General features: G+C 38.3%; 1 protein-coding gene across 2 annotated transcripts in view; it reads left to right on the forward strand.

Annotated features, from left to right (window-relative positions):
• Positions 1–22,054, forward strand: part of THEMIS (thymocyte selection associated) — a 79,925-nt gene extending 57,871 nt beyond the window's left edge. The window contains exons 5-7 of one of the 2 annotated variants that reach the window (XM_062632354.1): positions 8,645–8,798; positions 16,076–16,232; positions 20,394–22,054. In XM_062632354.1, coding sequence (XP_062488338.1) covers positions 8,645–8,798; positions 16,076–16,232; positions 20,394–20,403 — 321 coding nt within the window. In that variant the 3' untranslated portion in view covers positions 20,404–22,054. Of the gene's footprint in view, positions 1–8,644; positions 8,799–16,075; positions 16,237–20,393 lie in introns of those variants that run through there. The other variant, XM_062632355.1, reaches the window with a different exon arrangement.
• Positions 22,055–22,385: the final 331 nt, after the last annotated feature.

The following is a 22,385-nucleotide window of genomic DNA, read 5'->3' on the forward strand; positions in this document are numbered from 1 at the left end:
AATTTTGCCCACAGAAAACTGCACTTCTGTTTGCATCAGCTTCAGCATTCAGATTCCATTCTGTTGAGTATATTCCATCTGCAGTTCGGCAAACCTGCAGATAATTAGCTCTCTATTGTAATTATATTTCCAGTTAATGTCCCATTAAAGATAAATGAGAAGACTTCACATCTTCTGCTTAAGTGGTGATTTCACAAAATGCAACATTGCATAGCCTTTGAACAAACAAGCACTTCCATTTGTCAAGGTAAGATGTATTTGTAATGCAGAAGCAGATCTTAATAATGTACATCTTCAGATGTACACTATTTTTCTCCCAAGAACTTCAGTGCTCAGTGGGTGAGTATCCCAGGAGAAGAGCAAAGCCTGCCCTGGGGATAGGGCATCTGACTCGCCATTGAACAACAGGGTCCTCTTCTCCCTTCCTTTCACGGTTGCATTCTTACACTGTGAGTGCCATGGAAACCAGGATTTTCGCAGGTTGCTACTAACTAACTGTGTTGCATTGCCCAATCTGAGAAAGCCCAGGCCTAATTTCTGCAGCTGAGCACCTTCAAGCAAGGCTGCAGTTGATGGGCAGAGCAGGCAGGCAGTGCTGCTAGCGGGGAGGGCAGGGTGGTGAAGAGTCAGGATGCATGGAAAGGTGACAGCTGCAGACATCTCTTTGGTTCCTACCCACTTTTTGGAGCTATGTGGAAAAGAGCACATTTCAATTTGCCAGTAGGTAAAATGCAGAAAACAATACCTATGTTTCACTGCACAGAAGATTGAATAAAGAAAGTGCTGTTTAAGACTAAGTACTCAGAAAAAAAACAGGCCTTAAAGACATATCTACAAAACTAAATGTAGTGCTAACATCATCTACATTACAGCAAAGATGAAGAAACTGTTTTCTGCTTTGAGATTCTGGGGATCAAGCATTCTATGTGCTTAGCAGGGAGGGGAGAGGGAAGAGATGGAGCTGGGAGGGCATTATGCAGTTCTATATTTTGTATTTGAACTATGGCTAACAAAGATTTTGTATTTTTATTTGTAACATTAATAGCTGAAGGCAGAAAGCCTGGTGATTTTGTGCCGGCTAATTCAGCACTGTTTCGTCCCAAGCAACTCAAGGGTGCCCAACATAATTTTCTTTTTTGCTTGTACACACACAGAGCAGGAGAAAAATGTCTGGGAAAAGAAGCTGACAGCTCTGGTTACCCATTGATATAAAAGACCCTTTGGTAGCAGGACCTCATTTTAAAGTCTCTTGAGACATACTCTGTACTATTCTGGGACAGATTGTGGAAAAGAAAAAGATCTCATTCAACAATAAATGATTAAATGAGTACTATGAGCAGTGAATGAGTACAAGAAAGTTGCTGGATTAAGAATAAAAAGCTTGTGGCTCTGAATTTCTGAAGCAAGCAAAGGATTTTAATAGAATGTAATAGCAGTACACTCTTGCATGGCTTTTATTGACAGCATAATGCAACTTATTTTGTCTCAATCAGCTGTAGAAAAATTACCTGAAGTGTGGGAACTCGCAGTGAATAGCAGCAGTATTTAGTTACCTCCTTAAAACCCTCATGAAATTTCCTTGAAAAGCATTTACCATGCACATACAAAAGCCACTCTTTAAAGGTCATCCTGTTGGCTGGATCCCTTTTTTCCCCCGTTTGCTACTCCCTCCAAATTGTTAAACCTCAGCCTGTTTACTTACCAGATTTTAACAACTCACCACGACACTGCTCCAGGAAATCATCAAAACCTATCAAGAATATTTTCTTTCGACCTCATCCCAGATACAACTGTGGAATTTGTCATGCTTGTGTTTTCAAATGGGGGGAAAGGAGTGGAGCAGCAGGAGAAGTTTTTGTCAGAGGAGAGTTGGCATGCTGAGGTTGTACCTATTGTTGCACTGTTGGACTGTAAGCTCTTGCAACCCCGTATTACACTGATAAGGTGGGGGACACAGCCATCTAGTGGTACTAGGCCCGCCGACTCAGCCAAGACCCCTGGTGCTAAGCAGCTCCCTCTCTGCAGGCAGGAATCTCCTCGCCTTTGCCGTTTAGTCTTTTTCACTCAGGATGTCACCAGAATATTTGTTCAAGCTCCCGGATAAACTGTGTGTTGGGCAAAACTCAGACTGGTCCGCCTGCCACTGATTTGTCCAGGTGCATTCAGTTTGATACGTTATTTGCTTTTATTTTTTGTAGAAATTAATATAGCTAGAACATGACTTTCTGGTCTGCTTTGTTTTTTACAACCAGATATTCTTGTTCAAACTCTCAACAACGATTAACTAATTCTGTCCCTACTGTTAGGAGAATACTGCTTTTTAAATACATTGTTTGAATCACAAGAGTGAGCCTAGAGTGGCATCTGCCTGCGGTGGCTGTTACATAGCTACCCCCTTTTTAATCCTTGGGAAAATCCACACTATTGATAATGAAAGTCAAATTAATTGTGATATTGTAGGCATGTACAGAAAGTACCTAATGAGAGAGAAACCTATTAAGAGCTTGAACCTTGATCAAAAAAAAAATTAATTTCATCAGATGTTTCATGTCCCTATTAGGCAGAGAACTCACAAACCAATGTAATTTTGTTCCTGTCTTTGAAACCATATAATCTTGACCCCTTCTTTGGCAAAAACAGTTCATCTGTAGTTTATAGAACCTTATGAGTTCTACAGGCAAATAATAATTCTCCAAAGTGCTCCTGTCCTGTATGTGTGTTTATTGCCCATGGCCTTTCTGAAGCATCTTATAACTAGATCTTTTCCTTTTCCACACTCCAATGGACTGTGGAAAATGAAGGCTTGATATCTTGTACTGGAATCACTGCACAATGGGGAAGACTGTTAAAATTCCTTACTACAGAATTGTAGACCTTTGTCAGTACCCTTAACTATGGGTACACTGTGCCCTTGCAAAAATTACTTGATGTGCAAGATAAGTTGGTTTGCCAGTAGAAAGCTACCTTGGGATACAAATGAGTAATAATCTAACGGTAATTGTTTCCTTTCAAGTGGAATAAATCAGTCCTAACTGCCCACCGTAATAATGCAAATTTCCTGAGAGGTGTCAGCAGTTTCCATGCATGTGTTCCCGCTATTGGAATTTGTGTTTCCCATCTGTTAAGTGGAAGTACCCGTTTTTACTTCTAATCATACAGTGGGTGAAATTTTGGCTAGCAACTGTGTAAATCTGACCAACTCTGACCGATAATTACTCCAGAATGTAGTTACTCTGGCTTATGTGCTTGCAAACCAGAAAATAATTCAGATCTGCCTTTTGGGATGGTCTAAGGCTCTGATTGAGATAGCGTCTACCCTGGTTCTGTCTTGATACAATATGGGAACCAAAAGCTGTGATTCTTCTTTGATTTCACTGGAGTTCCAAACTGTTCCTGAAGAAAGTCATGCAGATATAATGAGGGTTGGAGAAAAATTGCATCAGTAGCTCTGAAAATTCAAGTTGCTATGAAATTCAAGAAGCCTTCTCTATAAATCAACAGCTATGAATACCCTGTCTCACTTAGACTGATATATGTCTCTCTACCCCTCTCATATTTTCCAAAATATTAAAATGTAAAGATTCACTCAGACTGATAGGGGCTTCCTCATGTATACAGTGCTATTTGGCTTTCTTACAGAACCTTCATTTGTAGCTTGTGGGGATAATTTGTCTTTTTTGTCTGTAAACTGTGAAATGTGTTTGGACTGCAAAATCATTCATTGCACTTTCATTCTACATATAGAGCTTTTTTTCTGGTGGAAGGGTGCATGCGGCAATTAAGCATTTTACAGAGAAATATACCTGTACAGTATATGCCAAAGCAGAGATATATATCTAGAGCTTTGGCTTAGGTTTCTGAAAGCAGCAAAGAGTGCCACTCCAAGCTGTCTTCAAAGATTGCAGTAAAAGTTTTATGATCTGTATCTGCTAGCACGGGTGACTCATAATAAATGTACTCCGAAGGCATAGTGCCATGTCCAGCACTGATTGCTCTTACAAATGAGTGCTCCTCTTCACTAGAGTAATTGGTAATCATATAACAGCTTGACTTTCTGTCTGGAAAAGCATAGTTTTGTCAGATTGGTTTATGCTACTACATCTCTCACAGCATTTTGAGAGACTATGACAGCTGTTGGTTTCATATTTACTCCCACATTTTTCTATATTTTAAACAAATGTTGCTTCTCCTTCTTTACTCCGAATGTTCTAGATGCTGTTGAGGCCTTCTTTCCCTAAGAAAAGAAAAAAAGAAAAGAAGAAAAGCAATCAAAATGCTAATGTATATTATGAACACATGTATTACATTGTTTTTTTTTGTAAACAGACATAACAGCTCTTTTTTTAATTCTTTCTTGCTTCCTTTAAAAGCTTCTCTTTCTGCTATTCTATCTCAGAATAGGTTACACTACTTTTACTGGGCATTTCCAAAGGTTTTGTTCTGGTTTGGTTTGGGGTTTTTATTATAAGAATTCTTTTGCTATATTCTTGGCTTGTTGAATAGTTGTGATGAAATCCTACTGTCTGAAGTATGTGTGGTATATGGACTGCCTTCAATAGTTTTGGTTGTATCTTGTAAAGAAGCAGGAATTTCTGGAGCTTATGCGTCATAAATTACAGTTTGGCTCCTGTAACAGGAAAGTTAAAATAGACCAGAAACACTTCAGCCTGAAGAAGAGGTGCTGAGGAATAAGAGTAAAAACCTGAATGCAGAGTGAAAATTAATAGAGAAGGATTACAACAGCAGCATGAAATCACAAGGTAGAGCATTAAAAAAACAATCAACAAACAAAAACTCAAAGGAAATCTTACACAAGGCAGAACTGGACTCTGGAACTTGTTGCCACATGATGTTGATTACAAAGAAGTTGTGAATGCTCCATCCCTGGCGGTGTTCAACACCAAGTTGGACAGAGCCTTGGGTGGCATGGTTTAGTGGGAGGGGAGTTGGAACTAGATGATCTTAGTCCTTTCCAAACCTAACTATTCTATGATTCTATGTAAATGACTTCAAAAAGCATTTAGACCCAGTAATGAAAGAAATATTCACAGAGAGACAACTGCTAATAGCCCCAAAATTTTGCAGTCAGAGGAGAACACACCTTGGAACTGTGGACAGAGGATACTAACATATGCTTAAATTGCAAGGGCAATTGCCATTTTTTTGAACAGATTTTGTGTAACTGGAGCTGTAGATAGACAAAGTGTTACTATTTCTGCAGTGACACTGGCAAGAACAGGAACTCCTGTCTGGTTTTAACTGCTTCTGAAGCAGACAAGTGGAGGGAAAACTTGTTTGCAGAAGAGAACTCTCTCCTCACACATGAATGTGTGAGAAGAGAACTCTCTCTCGCACATAAGCTCTTCAGGTAATCAAGGGAAATTAATTCAAACTGTTCACTCTGAAACTCAGTTTGCTACTACAGCATTTTCAGTTGCGTGCATCTTCAATACACTCTGCACTCACATACATACACAACAGAATGCTGAAACTCCTGTTCTTATTAATGTGATGCATTTCCAGCCCTTTAGTTCTCACCTTAGGTTTCACACTTTTTTGTATCCTGTTCAGTATAAGACCTGCTATTTCCTGAGAGGAACTGGGCAAATTTAGGCTATCTGACCTTTATGGCTTTCTGCTTTGTCTTCTGAGTTGTTTCTAGATGATAAGTGAACGTAGGGATGTAATGGCCAATGCTTAGCCATTGGGGTAAAATTTTTAGTTCATGCACATGTTGCTGTTGGTTGGAATTTCCAAATGCTGAGATTTGGGGTTTCCTAGTGGGGGATCCGTTATAACAAATGACTATAGTTGAGATCATGAGTTGTTAACTTAATTAGTGTTTCTTCTGGCAGTAACAGTACTGAAGACCGTGGCTGACATCCTGACTTTTAAATTAGTGGAACAATGACTCCATGTAGGCAGAAACCCTATATACTGTTTGTTAAACCTTCCTGGTGTCTGAAAGACTGTTGTAAGAGTTCACTCTTGGTTAAAAAAGAATCTTATCTCTGTTGGTCTCTAGCATAATTGTTATCTATAATGCAATTAAGAATGTTCAAGTGATATCAGATTTCAGCATATAGTGAAGTGACAATTCAGCTTCTGTAATCTGTTTAGGTTTAAATGTTTGAATTCTGCATCTTTTAATTTGTTCTCAATGTGCCCCAGATAACCAATGTATTATAATGTGTGGTTTTGCTGATAACTGATGAAGTAGATTAGCACAAATTTCAGCTACATTCTTCTCAATGAGGATAATCTTTCTGTTTTGATACCAAGGCTTGTTTTTAGTTAGTTAAGGCAATGCAAAATAAATAATCTCAACATACTAATTTATAATATTGCTTACTAGGATTTGGAAAAAATTCCTCACTGTGAGGGTAGTGAGGTCCTGGAACAGGTTGCCTAGAGAAGCTGTGGCTGCCCCATCCCTCGCAGTGCCCAAGGACAGGTTGGATGGGGCTTTGAGCAACCTGGTCTAGTGGAAGGTGTCCCTGCCCATGGCAGGAGGGTTGGAACTGGAGGAGCTTTAAGGTCCCTTCAAACTCAAACCATTCTATGATTCTCTGATTCTATGAAATAAGGAGCTGACTGGAAAATAAGAGAATTAATGATTAAAAAAAAAATCAGATTTTTTTATGTCTACTATTTAAATTAATATCCCCTTGTTACCTGAAAGTTAACTTTTATGTGAAAGCTTTCTATGTGATAAGTATGCCCAACAACTTGAACACAGAAAGAATCTGAAAAATGTTTCCAGGCCTTCCAAGACCTTTAATTTGTCATAAACAGGAGTGACTGATAGTGAGAATAGGGCAAGTGACAGCTTTGAAAAATGATTATTTAAGCATGTATTTTCCCTGAGCAAAAGGTGGATGTTTCTTGATAACTACCTGCAAAGCATGTGTTCATATTCTCAGGCCAGATTAGCAACAAACACGTAGTGCATACAGGCATGTTTGTGTGCAGATGATTGAGAAAAGAGCTGGAGATGAAATGAATGCCATGCTGTGCTGGTGAAAGAAAGTCAAGGGTCTTGTAACCTCAATGAAGCCATTCCACAACGCACCAGCTGAGCATTATCCTAGTTTGAACAGTGCCTTTTTCTTTGGGTTATTTTAATTCTCAGCTGTGAAGAACTTCTGATATTTTTCTTCCTTATTTCTTTTTGCAAAAAATTGCTGAGGATTTTGTGAATTACGTCATTGCTTAAACCTTTGCTTGACCTTTTGTAATCAATGAGAGCACTAGCCAGCATTGTATAGCCTGTGTTGTGCAAACATGCATTGAATACTGTAATTCAGTCGACTCCTGCAGGTCGAGCTTGCAGTGTTTGTTTCAGAAAATGGAGAAACTACCATAGATTCCTCTAATTGAAAAATGAGGGTCTCTCACTTATGTTACATTGTGACCCACCCACTGAGGAAAATTGTCTACAGATTTTACAGATTTCACCCTTTTCTGTTATTCTTAATATACTCTCACAAATTTTTTATTTCAATTACAAGTGATTTTCTTGTTGCTAGATGGTATCTTCTTTTTTTTTTTTTAAAGGGCAGTTTGTCATAAAATGGGGGCTCATGGGTTTTTTTTGCAAACTGTGGGTTGATTCTGAAAAGAGCAGATGCTATTACTGTGTAGCTACTGTCAATTTTATCAACACGAACTTCTCCCTCTGAATAAGATGGGCTTTGTCATTGCTGAGGAAAATACGCATTTTATTTTGCATGGAAAATCTATCCTGATTATTTCTTAAAATGCATACTCTCTGATATAATGATTACAATTGGACTGTACCTACATTCCAGCTACTGTACAGCTTCTCTAAAGATATATTTTTGACACTTAATTGACCCTTATTTACACAAATGAAAAATATGTATTTGATTGAAAATATTTATGATGTAAGTACCTCAGAATTAAAAAACCCAAACCAGCAACCAACAAGCCAAACACAGAATTATGGAAACGTATGTATCAAGCCTGAATTTCAAGAGGTGCAACTATTACCCAAACCAGCAACCAACAAGCCAAACACAGAATTATGGAAATGTATGTATCAAGCCTGAATTTCAAGAGGTGCAACTATTACAGCCATATAACTCACTTCCTGCAATGTATTAACATTATAATTAATCACCTCATAATTGTCTGTTCCCATCATATAACTATACTCGCTATACTATGAATGCTACTGGATAAATGTAATTGGAATGTCAGACTTTATATGGATTTGTGGTGTAATGTGTAACAGAACTCATTAAATTAATAATCGATACAGTAAAAATAGTTAATCAGAAAGAAATCTGCATCAACTAAAAGGGATGCATAAATCTCCCTGCTTGTGTTTGCATAGCTCCATATACCCCCCAAAAAGAAAAGAAAGACTAGAGATAAGTTTTAAAGGTAATTCATTCACCTAGGATGCTGCCTTCTGGTCATGTTGTTTTGTGATGTACATGCCTCAAAGACAAGCATTATGTTAAATGTGATATATGACTTTGACAAACAGAAGATATGCGGTTAAAATTCATAGAAGTAACCCAAAGAATGTTCCTTCTGTGTGTCACATCTCTGAAAACATTCAGTTTGGAGTAACAATTTACATGTAAAGTCAATGTGCTCTTCTATCTAATTTCAGAATTTCTGTGTTGACACCACCAAGAAATTGTGCTTGAATCAAGCTGCTGATGTTTCAGGATTACAAGTTAGTTGTCAAAATGATTTGGTGCATCATGACAATAAGAAGGACATTACTGGAAATGCTACATCAGTGGAAACCAGTGTGATTAAAGGTCAGTTAAGCTTTATTATTTGAGTTATTGATATAACAAAGCTTCTACCCAGCCCTGAAAAGTAATTTACATGCAGAGTTATCTTGTGTGATTTCACTTGGAATATGTGTCTTATTCAAAAGAGATGAAAAGTGAACATTTCTGTTCTTCCTCCATAAATGCCATAAGGCAAATTCATCCAAACTCTCAACAGCAGCATGGTCTTAAACTCTGTTTGACTCTGCAGCGTGAATATTCAGTAATTTTTAGGAACAGACGTGTGGAAAAGATGCACTTTCTTTTTGCTTTAGGATAACGCTTACACATAATCTGTTATTAAAAACTCTTATTCCAACAGGTTTGAAAGACAAGCAAACAATTTACATTAAAGGTGTCAAGATGTCTTCACATTTTTGTATTTTGAAGGAAAAAAAAAAAGAGCAAATTACTTGACTGATAATTGGTTTTAAAGTCACTGTTTGCTTGAATTTCCCAAGCATTTTTGATAGAAGGTTAGTTCCCCTAGTTATCTTTCATGTTTTTCAGAAGGAAATGTGCTAAAGTTGAGAAACTAAATGATAAGAGGACAAATTCAAAAGACTTTGCAGTACATATAGAAAATAAATTTAATTAATCTGTCACTCACAGGTTATATCTGAAATATGAACACATCACATTAATTACAATACTGAAATATTTGGAAGACTAAAGCACAAATGCTCATTCTCACAGCACTTTTTAACTGATAACTGATATCATAACTGAATTTCCCATAAAGTTTCTCCTTATTGTCTTGTCATTTAGTGTGTAAGACTCCTAAAAAGGACTGTCTATTTGAAACTACTCATATTGACAATGCCAAATGCAACATAAACAGCATTTATAATGAATTAGTGTAGCATGTTGAATATTCACTAATCCTTACTGCTGTAGAAGTTAATTGTTTGTGGGCTGGTTTTTGAAAGTTATTTTGGTATCTTGCTGCTTTGAAAGATAATCCCAAATTCGATACTTAGTGGCTTTGAAAAATCTACCTGCAGGCTGTTTTGTCACTGCTTAATGATTTGATTAGATTTGTAGGGGTAAATGGTAGCTTCCATATTGGCAGCTACAGAAGACATTATCTTCTCTTTAAACTTGAGGGAAAAAAATGAATACCAAGATGGGTTAATGTTGTACTCTTCTGTGTCAAAGGAACTACCTGCAAATCACTGGGACTCGGCTTTGACAAGCACTGTCCATGCTACAGGGATCAGTTGAATCACTTGCATTGATTAATCTCTGCAGGGTGAGGGAAGCAGTAGGGGGGTGCACCAGAAGAAAACATGACCAAAGCATCTGTACTGAAGTAGGACAGGGTTAATGTTTATGCTGAGGACTGGCTTATTCACAGATAAAAAATAGCCTTTGTCACGGAAGGTTTCAAAGAAACACTCAGTACCTTTGTTTAGTACATACATACAAAATCAAGAAGCAGCACATCATAACGTTTCTTCTTTTGCAAGGGTAGGAAATTGCTTCTTGTTAAATTGTCTTGGAGTATATCCCTGTACAAACTTTGTCTTAAATTTGAGTGCAGTGTGGGTTTGAGCTAGGCAGATTTAACCTAGATGAAAGAATAGTGATGGATTGTATGCTGACAAAATGAAATCTTTTTCTGTGAGATGTGTGTTAGTATAGCCCAAAATTATTTGACTTAATTCAAAGATAACTGCAGAATTATGCAGGAGATTGGATTAGATGGCATAGCAGTTCTTCCAGGCCAGCCAAAGGATTCCCATGAGTCCACTGTTGCATGCAACAAGCTTGCCCATTCCAAAGAGTATACTCTGCTCTGCTAATTCACAAGATAATGGATTAGAAAATATGTCAAAACTAATAACACAGACACACTCCTGTGGGTTTTGAGTAGGAGGAAATACACTATTCACTGACTAATCTTTAAACTTCTACTGATGAATGTTAAGCCACACTTCAAAGCACCAACCTCTTTCAGATTCCTAATAAGGATGTTGAATCTGTGCTCTCAAAAAAAAACCCCAACAACAAGAGGCAATTGCTATTTCTTATCAAAGGCCACACAGTTCCAAAAAGCAAAGCAACATGTTTTTCTTTCAGCTTTAAAGCCTCTATTGTCTTTCCTTACAGAGTTCATTTTAATAAATATAGGATTTATTATCTTTGTTGCTAAGAAATTGAACCTTTTTCCTCTGTTGCAATTAAACCTGAATTGACCACTAAAGACATTATCTTATTTTCTTATATTTGACTGAGTTTGAATTCATTAGAAATAATAGCAATATCTGCAGGACAATAACTCTCTTTAGAAAACTGCTCTATCAGTTTTTCTATGACCTTGAAATTTATTCTAAGTGGAGTTTCTAAAGCTAATCTTACCTAATCTTCTTGCTCGTGGTTCAGTTTTCTGGAATTGTTACAGTCTGCAATAAAAAAGTGTTTATGTTGACTTTGTTTATTAATGTCAAGACGTTTTGGGGAGTATATTTATACATTCTGACTTCAAGCACTTAATTTAGGAGGCCAGTGGATTGAAGAAAATGAAAAAAGAATGAGCCTTCTGATTGCCATTTAGGATACACATATAATGTCTACTAATTTGGCAGTGCAGATGGTTTAAGAAATTTCTGCCCCTGTGCTGTAGCTTGCTGTCCCATCAGTTAAGGCCACACGTTTGGTTATGGATCTGTGGTCTAAAACAAATATTAAAATTAATTAAACAAAATAGCCCCAAAATCATAGAATTAGGAATTATTAAAAAAAGAAAAAAGGAAAAAAAAAGCTGTTCTTTCATGACATCACAGGGATTTTTTATTAACATTCAGAATTAGGAATTAGGCACATAGTGATAAGAAATATGAATTAGGAATCCTTTACTGTATGCATGTATGACAACTCTATCCAGCTTCCAACTGCATCTCAGTCTTTGGTGAGGGCAAAACTGTTATTAGATACTTTGGCTTCTATGGTCCTGTAACTATCTTTAAAAAAATGCAGTTGGACTCTTTTTCTGGTTTTCTGGGCTGTGAACACAAAACTTACTCTTGGCTGATGCATGTTCTGGGATAAGTTTAAAAAAGGGAAGAAAATGATGTGACAGAGATCACATAATTTCATAGGATAGAGAGTACACTTTACTAAATTATATTTAAACATTTTCAATCAACTTTGCTCTTAACCAAACTGTAACTTGTTCTACAGCAGGGCAAAGAAAGCATAGGGTCTGAATCTTTACATATTTCATTTGTTTCTTAGATATGACTAATTGTAATTGCAGTAATAGGCTGAGGTTCCAGGCAGAAGCTTGGAGAAGTGGTTGCAAAGGAGATGGTAAAGCAGTTACCTGTAGGGTAACTGAAAAGGCCTTCATGTGAGCCATCTTGCCCAGTGTCCAGCAGTGCTGCCTGGCTCTGCTCCACGAGCTCTGTGCAGAGCAGCACCTGGGATCTAAAGGGGTGCATGCCAGTGCCCTCAGCCCTTGACATACCTTCTTGCAGGAAGGTATTGTTGGGCTTGAAATACGCAATTGTTTAAAACTTGTGGGAGCTGTTTCTTATCTGCAAGATCTGTTGATACACTGGGGATTTATTTTACAAAAAGAGGCAGTAGTGCAACAGTGGAAATTAGTGTCTCTAAGAATTCAATAAAACCAGCAAGGCAAAAAGTGACAAGAAAATTAAAATATAAAAGGACAGTGGAAGCGGTCAACAGACGTCTCTTCCAGGAAATTTAAGATTTTTTAAGAAATTAAGTTTAAGATTAAACTCTTCCAAACAATGGGTTGGTAGATTCGCATGAGAGATAAATATTACCCACACATGAATTGTAACCCTATAGTGCATATGAAATACTTTGATGGTAGCACTTTGCAGTTTTTAAAGATGTGTTACATCATCACCTGAAGTAATAGTTGATGAATGCCAGCTGAAGGAACAGTCCATTAGTTTTATAGAGACTGATTCTGCTCTCACTGAATAGTTTTCAGTAGCAATTCATAAGGAATTAGCTCTCATTAGTACTGAGGAGCATTAGAACCAGACCCACAGCAAATAAAATGTTACTGTTCATAAAAACACTTTGGCTTCTGCATATGCCTTTAGTTCTGTACATTTTCACTTCAGTAATGTGCGGAAATAAGGATGTGGTTCTACCAAGTTTAATTCACGTTGCTATTGCACATAATAATTCACAACTATTGTTTTCAAATTAGGGATAAATAAACACTAAATGTTATTATGTGGTTGAGTGTTAGTTCATGCAGCATAAAACCTGAACTGAGATATTTGCCACAGCTATAAAACTGTGTTATGGTCACAGTCAGAGTTGTTTAGGTATGCAGCCTTGTATGTACATGAGTTGGGGTTTCTAGCACTGGTTTCATTCAAGCAGGAGTCCTGATGGGTTGAGTTACTTCTGTTGCCTACATTTTGAAGGAGGGCAGAATTGAGAATTATGACAATTGTGACCTTGAAATCTGTGAAAAAAACGGGGCAGGGGGGGGAATAAATCCTACTCATTCAAGGATACAAGTGAGATAAATGGAAGTGTTTAGTCTGCAGAGCACTACCCTTCCACTATAACAGCAAACATAATTATACAAATTCTTCCAGGAAGAGCAGGATTTATTAAATTTGGTTTAATAAGTATTCAGGTCTGTTGCCCCCTGTTGCTCTTCTCCTGATAATAACCAAAACTCTCCTTATGGCACTCCTATCAAATGAAAAAGAGCAGGGCTGGAGCTATGTGTGTGTTGAGTGGCCAACAAATGTGCACATACTGATTTATCCTGCTGGCTGCTGCCAAATGGAGTGTGTAACAGCTGTGTTCTGCATGCTTTTCTTTCAATAGAGGAACTAATTCAACTCTCGCTTTTGTAACCACATTGAGACTTCTGCCCCTTTTTCAAATCTGACTGAAATTGGCAAAAAAAACTTTTAAAACTACTGAAGAGATTGATGGATGGATAGACAGCACAATGACATAAGCCTTGTTTTCTTAGCAGGCTGAGATGGCATATCTGATTCAGTAGCTCGGTGTTGAGAGCAATAGAAATTTTTTCAATCAGGGAAGGAAATTGCATTGATTTCACTGTTCAGAATCCTCTTGGGATCGTTCAGCTTGTCCCATTCATTGCTTAATGCTTTATTGAAGTGTAAATATATACATTTCAGAAGGCATCCTACACAGGTTTGGGACTAAGGACAGCTTTGATTTAGTACAGCCTGATGACATTAATTTCCCTTCTCCTTGAGCTGTCTTGCTTAGAAGCATATCATTTTGTTTCCATGTGTTTGGAAAAGAATGAAGTCTGGCTATGCCATCCATGAGCAGTCTGTGCTTTGTATCCATATTAGTAAGTCTAAGCACATAAACAGTATTTCCCTTGCTGAATCAAAGAGGTTAGTTTATTCTTTCAGTTTACTTTCATTACTTTCATTAGTTTACTTTTACTTAAATGAAACACAGCCAACTTGCAAATGAACTACAAACCTGAAAATGTCTATTAACAAGATAGTGGCCACATATGTGAATGAGATCTTAATTAAATTTCTCATTATATGTTTGGGATTTTGGTTGGGGGTTTTGTTGTTGTTGTTTGGGTTTGGTTTTGGTTCTTTTTGCATTTGATGGGTAGATCTGTAAATACTTTTCGAAGTTACTCATTCCTAAAAAGTAGCAGGGGTACTTGTAGGTAAATTAGTCTATGAGAAACTCTGTGCTGGTGTGGCGAGTCAGCTACTTGATTAACTTAAGGGTTATTTCTGGCCTTAAAAAAAATCTATAAAGGAAAGGATCGCAATTTCAGAAAGAAATGATTCCTACACAGCTTTTCAGTGAGAGACACCTCAGCTTTGGAGAGTCTCAGGTGGAACACAAGTGGGAGTTGGACACCACTGGGAGTATATGCAGCTATTTTCTTGACAAAGGGGCACACAGTGGTCATAAGAGTAAGCTTGGGAGGATTCTTGTTTGAGAAGCTCAGTCCCATAAAGAAGGACCTGTTTGACAAGCACAGCCTTGCTGGGAGGTTGTCCTGGGTTCAGGACAGGCTGTGAGGCCCTGTGTATATGTGCATGTTGTAGCAAATTAAACAACCAGGAACAGCTTTATCAAAGGCAGTCTTTCACACTGCCATTTCAGGTGAAACCTTTTGCTTTAGAAATACAGCATTCTCTCAGTTCCATATAATGTGAAGCTTCCTGATAAAGCCCAAGGGGGAGCTGCTCCTGGTAAGGGAATTTCTATCCTATTGCTACCTGGTTCTTCCCCACCATAGCATGAACCAAGGGATATGGTGGCTCTGGAGGCGGAATGTGGGGCATTCACTGGCCAATACTTGTGATGTCCTGCTCCATATGACCAGTGGTCCCATGTGGTTTTTGGAGCTACCCCTAGCCTCAAAGAAACAGTAGGATCACCCAGGCAGAAAAGAAGACTCTGGGACCTTTTGGCAGCAAGCTATACCTCACCAGTATGAGCTGTCTATGTGCCAAGATTCAGTGCAGAACTCAACCCAGTGCTGGAGCTGCAGAGTGGTCTCCTGTGAGGGTCTCTGCCTTTGTGGGAAAAGGCAACTGCTTTTGGGAGGGTTTGTCCTCAGTATTGCCTGAGGTTGGTCTAGGTGGATGTAAATAAATATGCTTCAGAACTTTTAATTTTAACCTCAAGCCACTTTCAAGCCTGTATCTTTGTTACGTCACCTTCACATTAAGAAGAAATGGGAGGTTTGTTCTAGGAAATCCCAAAGTATCACAACAGTTTCCTAGCTGCAGAGGCTCATCTCTTCAGGTAATGAAACGTGACAGCAAGGGAGCAAATCTGCAATAGGGATGGTACATGCTGCACATGGCAAGTGGACTACTTTTCTCTTGATACAGTCAGACAATTTTATCTGCCGGCTTTTACACTATCAGTGATTACACTTTTAAACTATTTTAATAAACCTTATAGTTACTTGTGCACAGCTTGTGGAGAGTAGAGAACAGATTATCCTGTTTGTCCAAAGACACTGAAGTACAAGTATTGTGCAAAAACTAAAACAGGAATTCTTCAGGTAAGAGTCTCTCATAAAATGCTCAGCTGGGTTTCATTCTTGATCTGCCAGGTATTCTTCAGGAATTAGGTAAGTCTTTTAAGATATGAAAATAAGAGAAGTGAGGAGAACGTTGCTTTCTTTGCCTTTTGCTTTTGTGGTTATCTGCATGAATTGTACATTTTTTTTTATAGGGCAAGGGCAGAGTCTTCCATTTCTTTACAGTTATTTTTTGCTAACTGTTCAGGTCTAACAAAACAGGCACTTGGCAATTGTGAGGCAGAAGAGGATGAGGAAGAACAGCACAGCTACAATTATGTTGATGAAAACATAATTGAAAACATAAGTAAAGTATTTCAAGACTCCACCATTAGAAATAAGCATGCAGTCTCTGAAGGCAGAAGGTGAGTGTGACCTGTGATCACTTGTGGATACCAACAAGTGTGGGCAGAATGATTTTTCAGGATGGCCAGTAACCTTGACTCCCCAAAGCAAGGGAGGATTTTCCCTGGGAGCTGACACTGTTACCCAGAATATCCTGTAAATAATGCAGAAAGGGCAACTCTGAGCTGCTGCCTGTGACCCCCTGTCACTTCCAGCGATGTCACCTTTGTCAAATCAGTACCTATCATCATTCTGGTGACAGAGGTGCACAGGCAAGATCAGGTTTGCAGATAGGGACAAAAACTTAATTAGACCAAATGTAGTCCTTAAAAAACACACACAAACCCAGAGAAAGGCTTTATATCTGAAAGCCTGTGTAATTTTTCTGATTTGTGCCAGTTTGCTGTAACAAATTATAGTACTATAAATGCAATCCTTTCCCTCTCTTGAGAAGTGGATGCCTTGTTGTGCATGACTAAGGGTTCTCAAAAAGCTTTCAGGATTTATCTGTGTTTTCACTAAAGCCTCGAGGCTTTAACTGCTCTGGCAGTCTGCAGAGAATTAAAGTGCCAGTGAACAGGGTCTTTGCTTCTAAAAAGCTCCAAGAATCATTTCCAGCTAAACAGATTAGACTTTTTTCTGAGATTTGAGTGAAACTGTGTAGTCCCACCTCTTTTCAGTTGTAGCTGAACCTTCTATGAACTTCACTTGATTCAGCTGAATTGTTGAAAACCCAGCAAAACTTAATGTTGTGTTTCAGAGATTTTCAAAATTGCTTTATTATAAAGTGGTGGTTTATTTCAAAATGTACCTTGTATTTATTTTAAAATGGCATGCAAAGTTTCTTTTCTATTTAAGTAATGTACTGAATCTGAAACAAGCTGTTATTTTTTTCTGAAATGCTCAAACCCCTCAGAAACATTACATCCAGGGTAGTGTGTGATATCTCTGTGGCCATCTCTTCCCCTACTCACAGCCACAGAAACTCCAACTTACAGGAAAGACTGAAAAATGAAACAAAGCAGGGAATTTCACATAATGTATTGCTTTCTCAGTCCACATGTCACTGGGATGGGGACTTGCTCTATTGCATAAAGAAGTCAAGAAAGATAGAATGAAACCCTATTTTGATTAAAATAGTCGTTTTGACTATAGGCATTCAAGGAAAAGCACAGTTTCAAGAAGCTATGCCAGCCTAAGGGATCAGCATCTAATTATACTACTTACTGTTGTGGCATCAGCTCCTTTAAGTCTTTATCCACCTGCCCTTTAAACTCCCTATCAATAGAGGCAAGGTTTCACTATATTGGTTTTCTTCTTTAAGGGCTCTATCAAAAAAATGAAAGAAAGTACCTTTGCTGCCTTGAGGCAGATCACTATCTGGTTTGGCTTGTGAAGCAGTCGCATAAATTATCACCCTTGATGCATGACAGAAGTATCCACCCTCTGAAATCATTAGCCAAGGAGCACATAGCTCCTCCAGCCTGCTAGTCTTCCCCTGACCATCAGAAATCCTCCATTTTGGCTTTTATCTAGCACTTTAAATTTCTATCAAGCTACCACGTTGCACTTGTGAGCATTTTGTAAAAATATGTACTTGATGTGGGCATATGAAATTAACCTTTAATGTGGGCAAAACCCATATAAATTATCTAGCCAGGCAAAATGATTGATGGAACTTAAAAAAATCGGGTTTTGAGCATGTATGCTCCACAGCTGGCCAAAGGGACTATTAAAAAATAACCAAATTAGCTCTTTTAGGCTTACTTACAGGCAAACAATGAACAAAAATGTGTTGTGTCTTGCACCTGTGCTAAATGCCTAACATCTGATCATGTTAGTTATACCTCAAGAATTCACCAGTAAACCATTTCCCACCCACGGTCCCTCGCTTCCTCCAGACATCTATGCTATTTATGAATATCCACTCTTAATTATTTGATACATATGATCTATAAAAATTAAAACTGTTGATCCAAATTACTTTTAAATAAAGTCATTAGGGGAAAAGATAGTTTTAATGAAATACAGTAAACTTCAACAGTCAGGTGTACTTTGAGAAAATCAGTATTATTTGTAGTGTTTCACCAGTGCCCCAAAAAAATCTTTACATAATCAGCACCAAAGCAGGCCAGGATAAAGCTAGTAATGGCTAGTCCTCATCCTAGGCAGGAGGGAGAAATAAAGAACAGAGATTGCCTCAGGTCATTGCTATGTTAATTTTGATAGAATAAATGTGCCCAAGGGTCACTGATGTTAACATGACCTCATCACTGCAGAACAACAAGCAATTAAACCAGGGACTTCACTACAGATGCCTGAGCTTGCTATAGCAACAACCACCATTAACGTATTTTAGCCTTTCATTAAAGATTCAAGAGAAAGTAAGAAAAAAAAAAAAACAACCCTCTGAACGCATTTAAATAGTGTGGCTTTCTTTATAACAACTGAAGTTTATTTCCTTTTATCGCCAAGAGTTGTTGAGGAGGGGGGATTTTTTTTTTCTTATGAGGAATGCCCTCAGTTTTGCAGTCTTTTAGAAGGCATTAAAGATGTCAACAATGTTTTTTCTTGGGTGTGCGAAAAATGGGTGAGAGAAGGCTCATTGCAATGAACTGGAATAGCTCTGGTGCTGCTATAATGTCTCAGCACATGTCCCCGCAAACAAAAGTGAGATGGAGGCATGCAGCAGAAGCAACAGCAAGACTGGAGAAGGCAGCTTCTGCCTCCAGAGCTCATAGCTCCTTGTAACCTCATGGATGAAAAAAAGGCAGAAACAATATGGTACAGCCACCTGGAGAGCTGAAAACGAGTACTGGTGTCAGGCTGTTTCAGGGCATTGCTTTCTGGACTTGAACTTCACACAAATACTGGAAAAGGGGAAGTCTCACTTTACTAAGCCTGGATAGTTTATTAAAGAGGAGAAAAAAGAGTAGAAAAGAGAGAGAAATTCAGAAGGGAATGAAAAACCTTTGCAGCTGTGTTTCATCTTGTCATGAACTCAATAGTTGAGCTGGTTTTGTTTGGACAAAGCAGTTTTCTCTATTTTCAATGTGTACCATTTTTTTTTTAAGTAATTGAATGAAACAGATTGAGGTGTGACCATTTTATTTTTATTTTAATCTTGGTTGTGTTAGATGTAGGTTCCTGCATAACTGAAAGCTAGAGAGAGCTTTGATAACAAATGAAAACCAACCTTTCTAACACCACCTCAGCTTCATTAGTCCTTTTGTACTGTTTTTCCAAGACATTTCTCTGGAGCTTTCATACCACTGACCCTTTCAGCTGGCTATTTCTTTCATAGCTCTGCTTGTCTCTGACTGAAAGGCTGAGGCAAACTTTGTAGCCTTTGAGATATTGGAAACCCAAATCCACGACTGGAGTTGTATGTTCTCAGCACTTTTGAAAGTCCCCCTCCTCTTAAGTAGTTTTCAATGCAGATTTGGAGCATCACCTACTTTGCTAATTTTCATTGTTAGGTAATTTTTCTACTGCTTGGTGTCTGCACTTTACAAAGTGCAAACTGAAGCTTTTTTCGCAGAGTGCAATCAATGGTGACTACAGAGGGAAGGAGGAGCCAAAAGGGAGCAAATAAATAGTGTGCTCCTCTGGGAGCTGCAATTCAATTCTCAGCTTTGACATAGGCACGACTTCAAGCAGCCTGTCTCAAAGCAGTTATAGGTTCAGAGACCCTAAGGGCAGGGAAGACTACCAGGTAACCATAATTACCTAGATGTTCCTCCTAGGTGCACAGGTCTTGCCGTTCCCCTAGAGGTCAGGTTAAAACATCATGGGCATAGTGACACTGGAGAAACACCACAAAAACTTTTTGCTGGAGTTACAGCTTGCACTGACTCAATGTGCTCTTTCACCCTGTATAGGTCAAATATTTCCCTAAACTGCATAAGCTGTACTAGTAAAAGAGAAATTTACTGGTATGAATTTCACACGCTTAGACAAAGTTTCTGGCAAAGCTGTGATGAAGTCGTACATTAGCTTTATTTTTGCTGTAGTCTTGGGGATGCTGGTATAATTGTACTGACAAAACATTTTACAGCACAGACAACCCCTAACTAGCTGCCAGTTGACTCAAGAGCTTGTTCACCTGCATTCTCTGTGTGATTTTTAAATTGAAATGTAAAAAATTCCTGTTTCACCCTGTCATTTTGTTTTGTTTTCAGAGACATCTGAAGTAAAATAATTCTGAAATTAACTGGAAACAAATAGGAAGCTGTGTCCTTCACACATTAAGATCGTCCTCAACTGTAAGAAAAAGCTGCTCATGAAAGTGTCCTTCTTGTCTCATGAAGAGCATACAAGGCTGTAATTTAACTATAATATCCCCTGAGAAACTAAACTGCCTACTTGTCCTAAATAAGAAGTCAAACCAGATAATGTCTTGTGACCTTTTGAAGGGACAAAGTTCCTCTGTACATATTTATTCATGAATTCAGATAATGATGCCAAGTCCAATCTTTCGTTCTTATTGTACCTGAAATTCCAGTGGATTTTCTGAACAACCGCAGGGCATATGCAAAATGAACACCCCTTACTGAAACAGCTACTTGCTTGTTTCCTTTGTTTTTTGGAGAAGGGAACAGTAGAAAGGGGAATGAAGGTTGTCTAAGGTGAATGTCTATTTCTTTGGCAAGTCTCATATGCTTCAGTTTAAGGCTCAGAATTGGAAACAGACAAATTCTGCCACTCTTTCAGATAATGAGCAATGCTTTACTGCACAGGTAGTACTGTTACCCAACAAGTAATTCACTCTGTAAAGCAAAGCCACTCCTACCGGGGGGAAGTGTTTTACTCAGAAGGGCTACAAATGCCATCTCCATAAACCCTTGCACAGCTTAAATTATCTAGAATCACACTAGATCCGTTTGTTTTGCTGGTATGTACAGTAATTTGCTGAAAATGCAGCTAGGAAGGAAGGACAGAATCTGGAGCTGAAAGAGTAGTATTTGTGCTAATATTAGAGCTGCTGTATTCCTATCTGGGGTCACTATGTGCAGCCTCATGAGCTGCACAGGTAGAGTATGCTCAACATCTTTGTATGGCACACGACTTAGGCCTCATATTCTGGCAGAGCCAGTCTGATACCCATCATTTGCAGCATATAAAAACAAGATCTGGGCAGCACATGCATAGTGAGTGCTGTGTTTCTAGAATTGTTAGATCTAGGGCAAGTACATATCCCTCTGGCAATACTTTGACTCAGAGGAAACTATTGAGAACAGATGTGTAAATACACAGCTGATGTGCCAAAAGTTTCCAGACTCAACAGCAGCTTGATCAGACTAGCATACCCAGAAACCTCAGACAGAGGAGGGAAAGTATTTAGAAAGCCTAGACACACCACATTTTTAGTCCTACTGAGGAGTTAAAAAGCAAATGCTCACAAAAATGCCTTAAAATACTTTAAAGTCATTTCAAGCAGACAGTACAGTATCTTCAGATTTGCCTATTAAAATTCTACTGAATAATTTTCACTAATTAATTTAGAATTTCTCAATATTGTCTCAAATTAATTTATTCAAGATAAATGTTCATCCTCATTAAAATCAGTTACAAGTTAAGTATTATAAATATCACACGGAGTGCTTTGATTCCATGCATATGTAGCATACAGTGTTTTGCATATCAGTAGTTAATATGGAGGCTTGCAGGTGTGTACAAAACTTGTAGCTGACACATCACTTGTGGCTATTTGAAATGCATTTGAGCTTTTTTCACTAAAATCTGTATTTCTCTTTATAGCAGCTGAAAACAGCCCTGTTTGTTAAGCCAGCAAATGCAGTCTGGTATTTGAATAAAACAAATTTGTTGTATATTTTACTGACTTTTTTGTCTACTGAATGTTATGTTGTACTTTGCTGGATGGCTGAAAAATATGATAGGTTCCTACCACAATTTTCCTTCACTAAAGTGCCAGAAGCCTGACTTCTGCAGCTAGAAAGGAGAGGAAAGCCTTCTGGGCTGCACTGGCAGAACAGTGCCATTGGCTTGAGGGATATGACTCCTTCCCTCTGCTCAGTACTGAAAAGGCCATGTCTGCACTACTGTACCCAGTTCTGGGACCCCCAGTACAAATGTGGACATACTGGAGTGAGTCCAACAAAGGACAGTGAGAACTCAAAGCATCTGAAATGCAAGGGGATTCTGAGAGAGCC

The sequence above is a fragment of the Pezoporus occidentalis genome, unplaced genomic scaffold (genome assembly GCF_034315485.1).
Source record: "Pezoporus occidentalis ecotype Australia unplaced genomic scaffold, CSIRO_AGI_Poc_V1 ctg39, whole genome shotgun sequence".
Classification (NCBI taxonomy): Eukaryota; Metazoa; Chordata; class Aves; order Psittaciformes; family Psittacidae; genus Pezoporus; species Pezoporus occidentalis.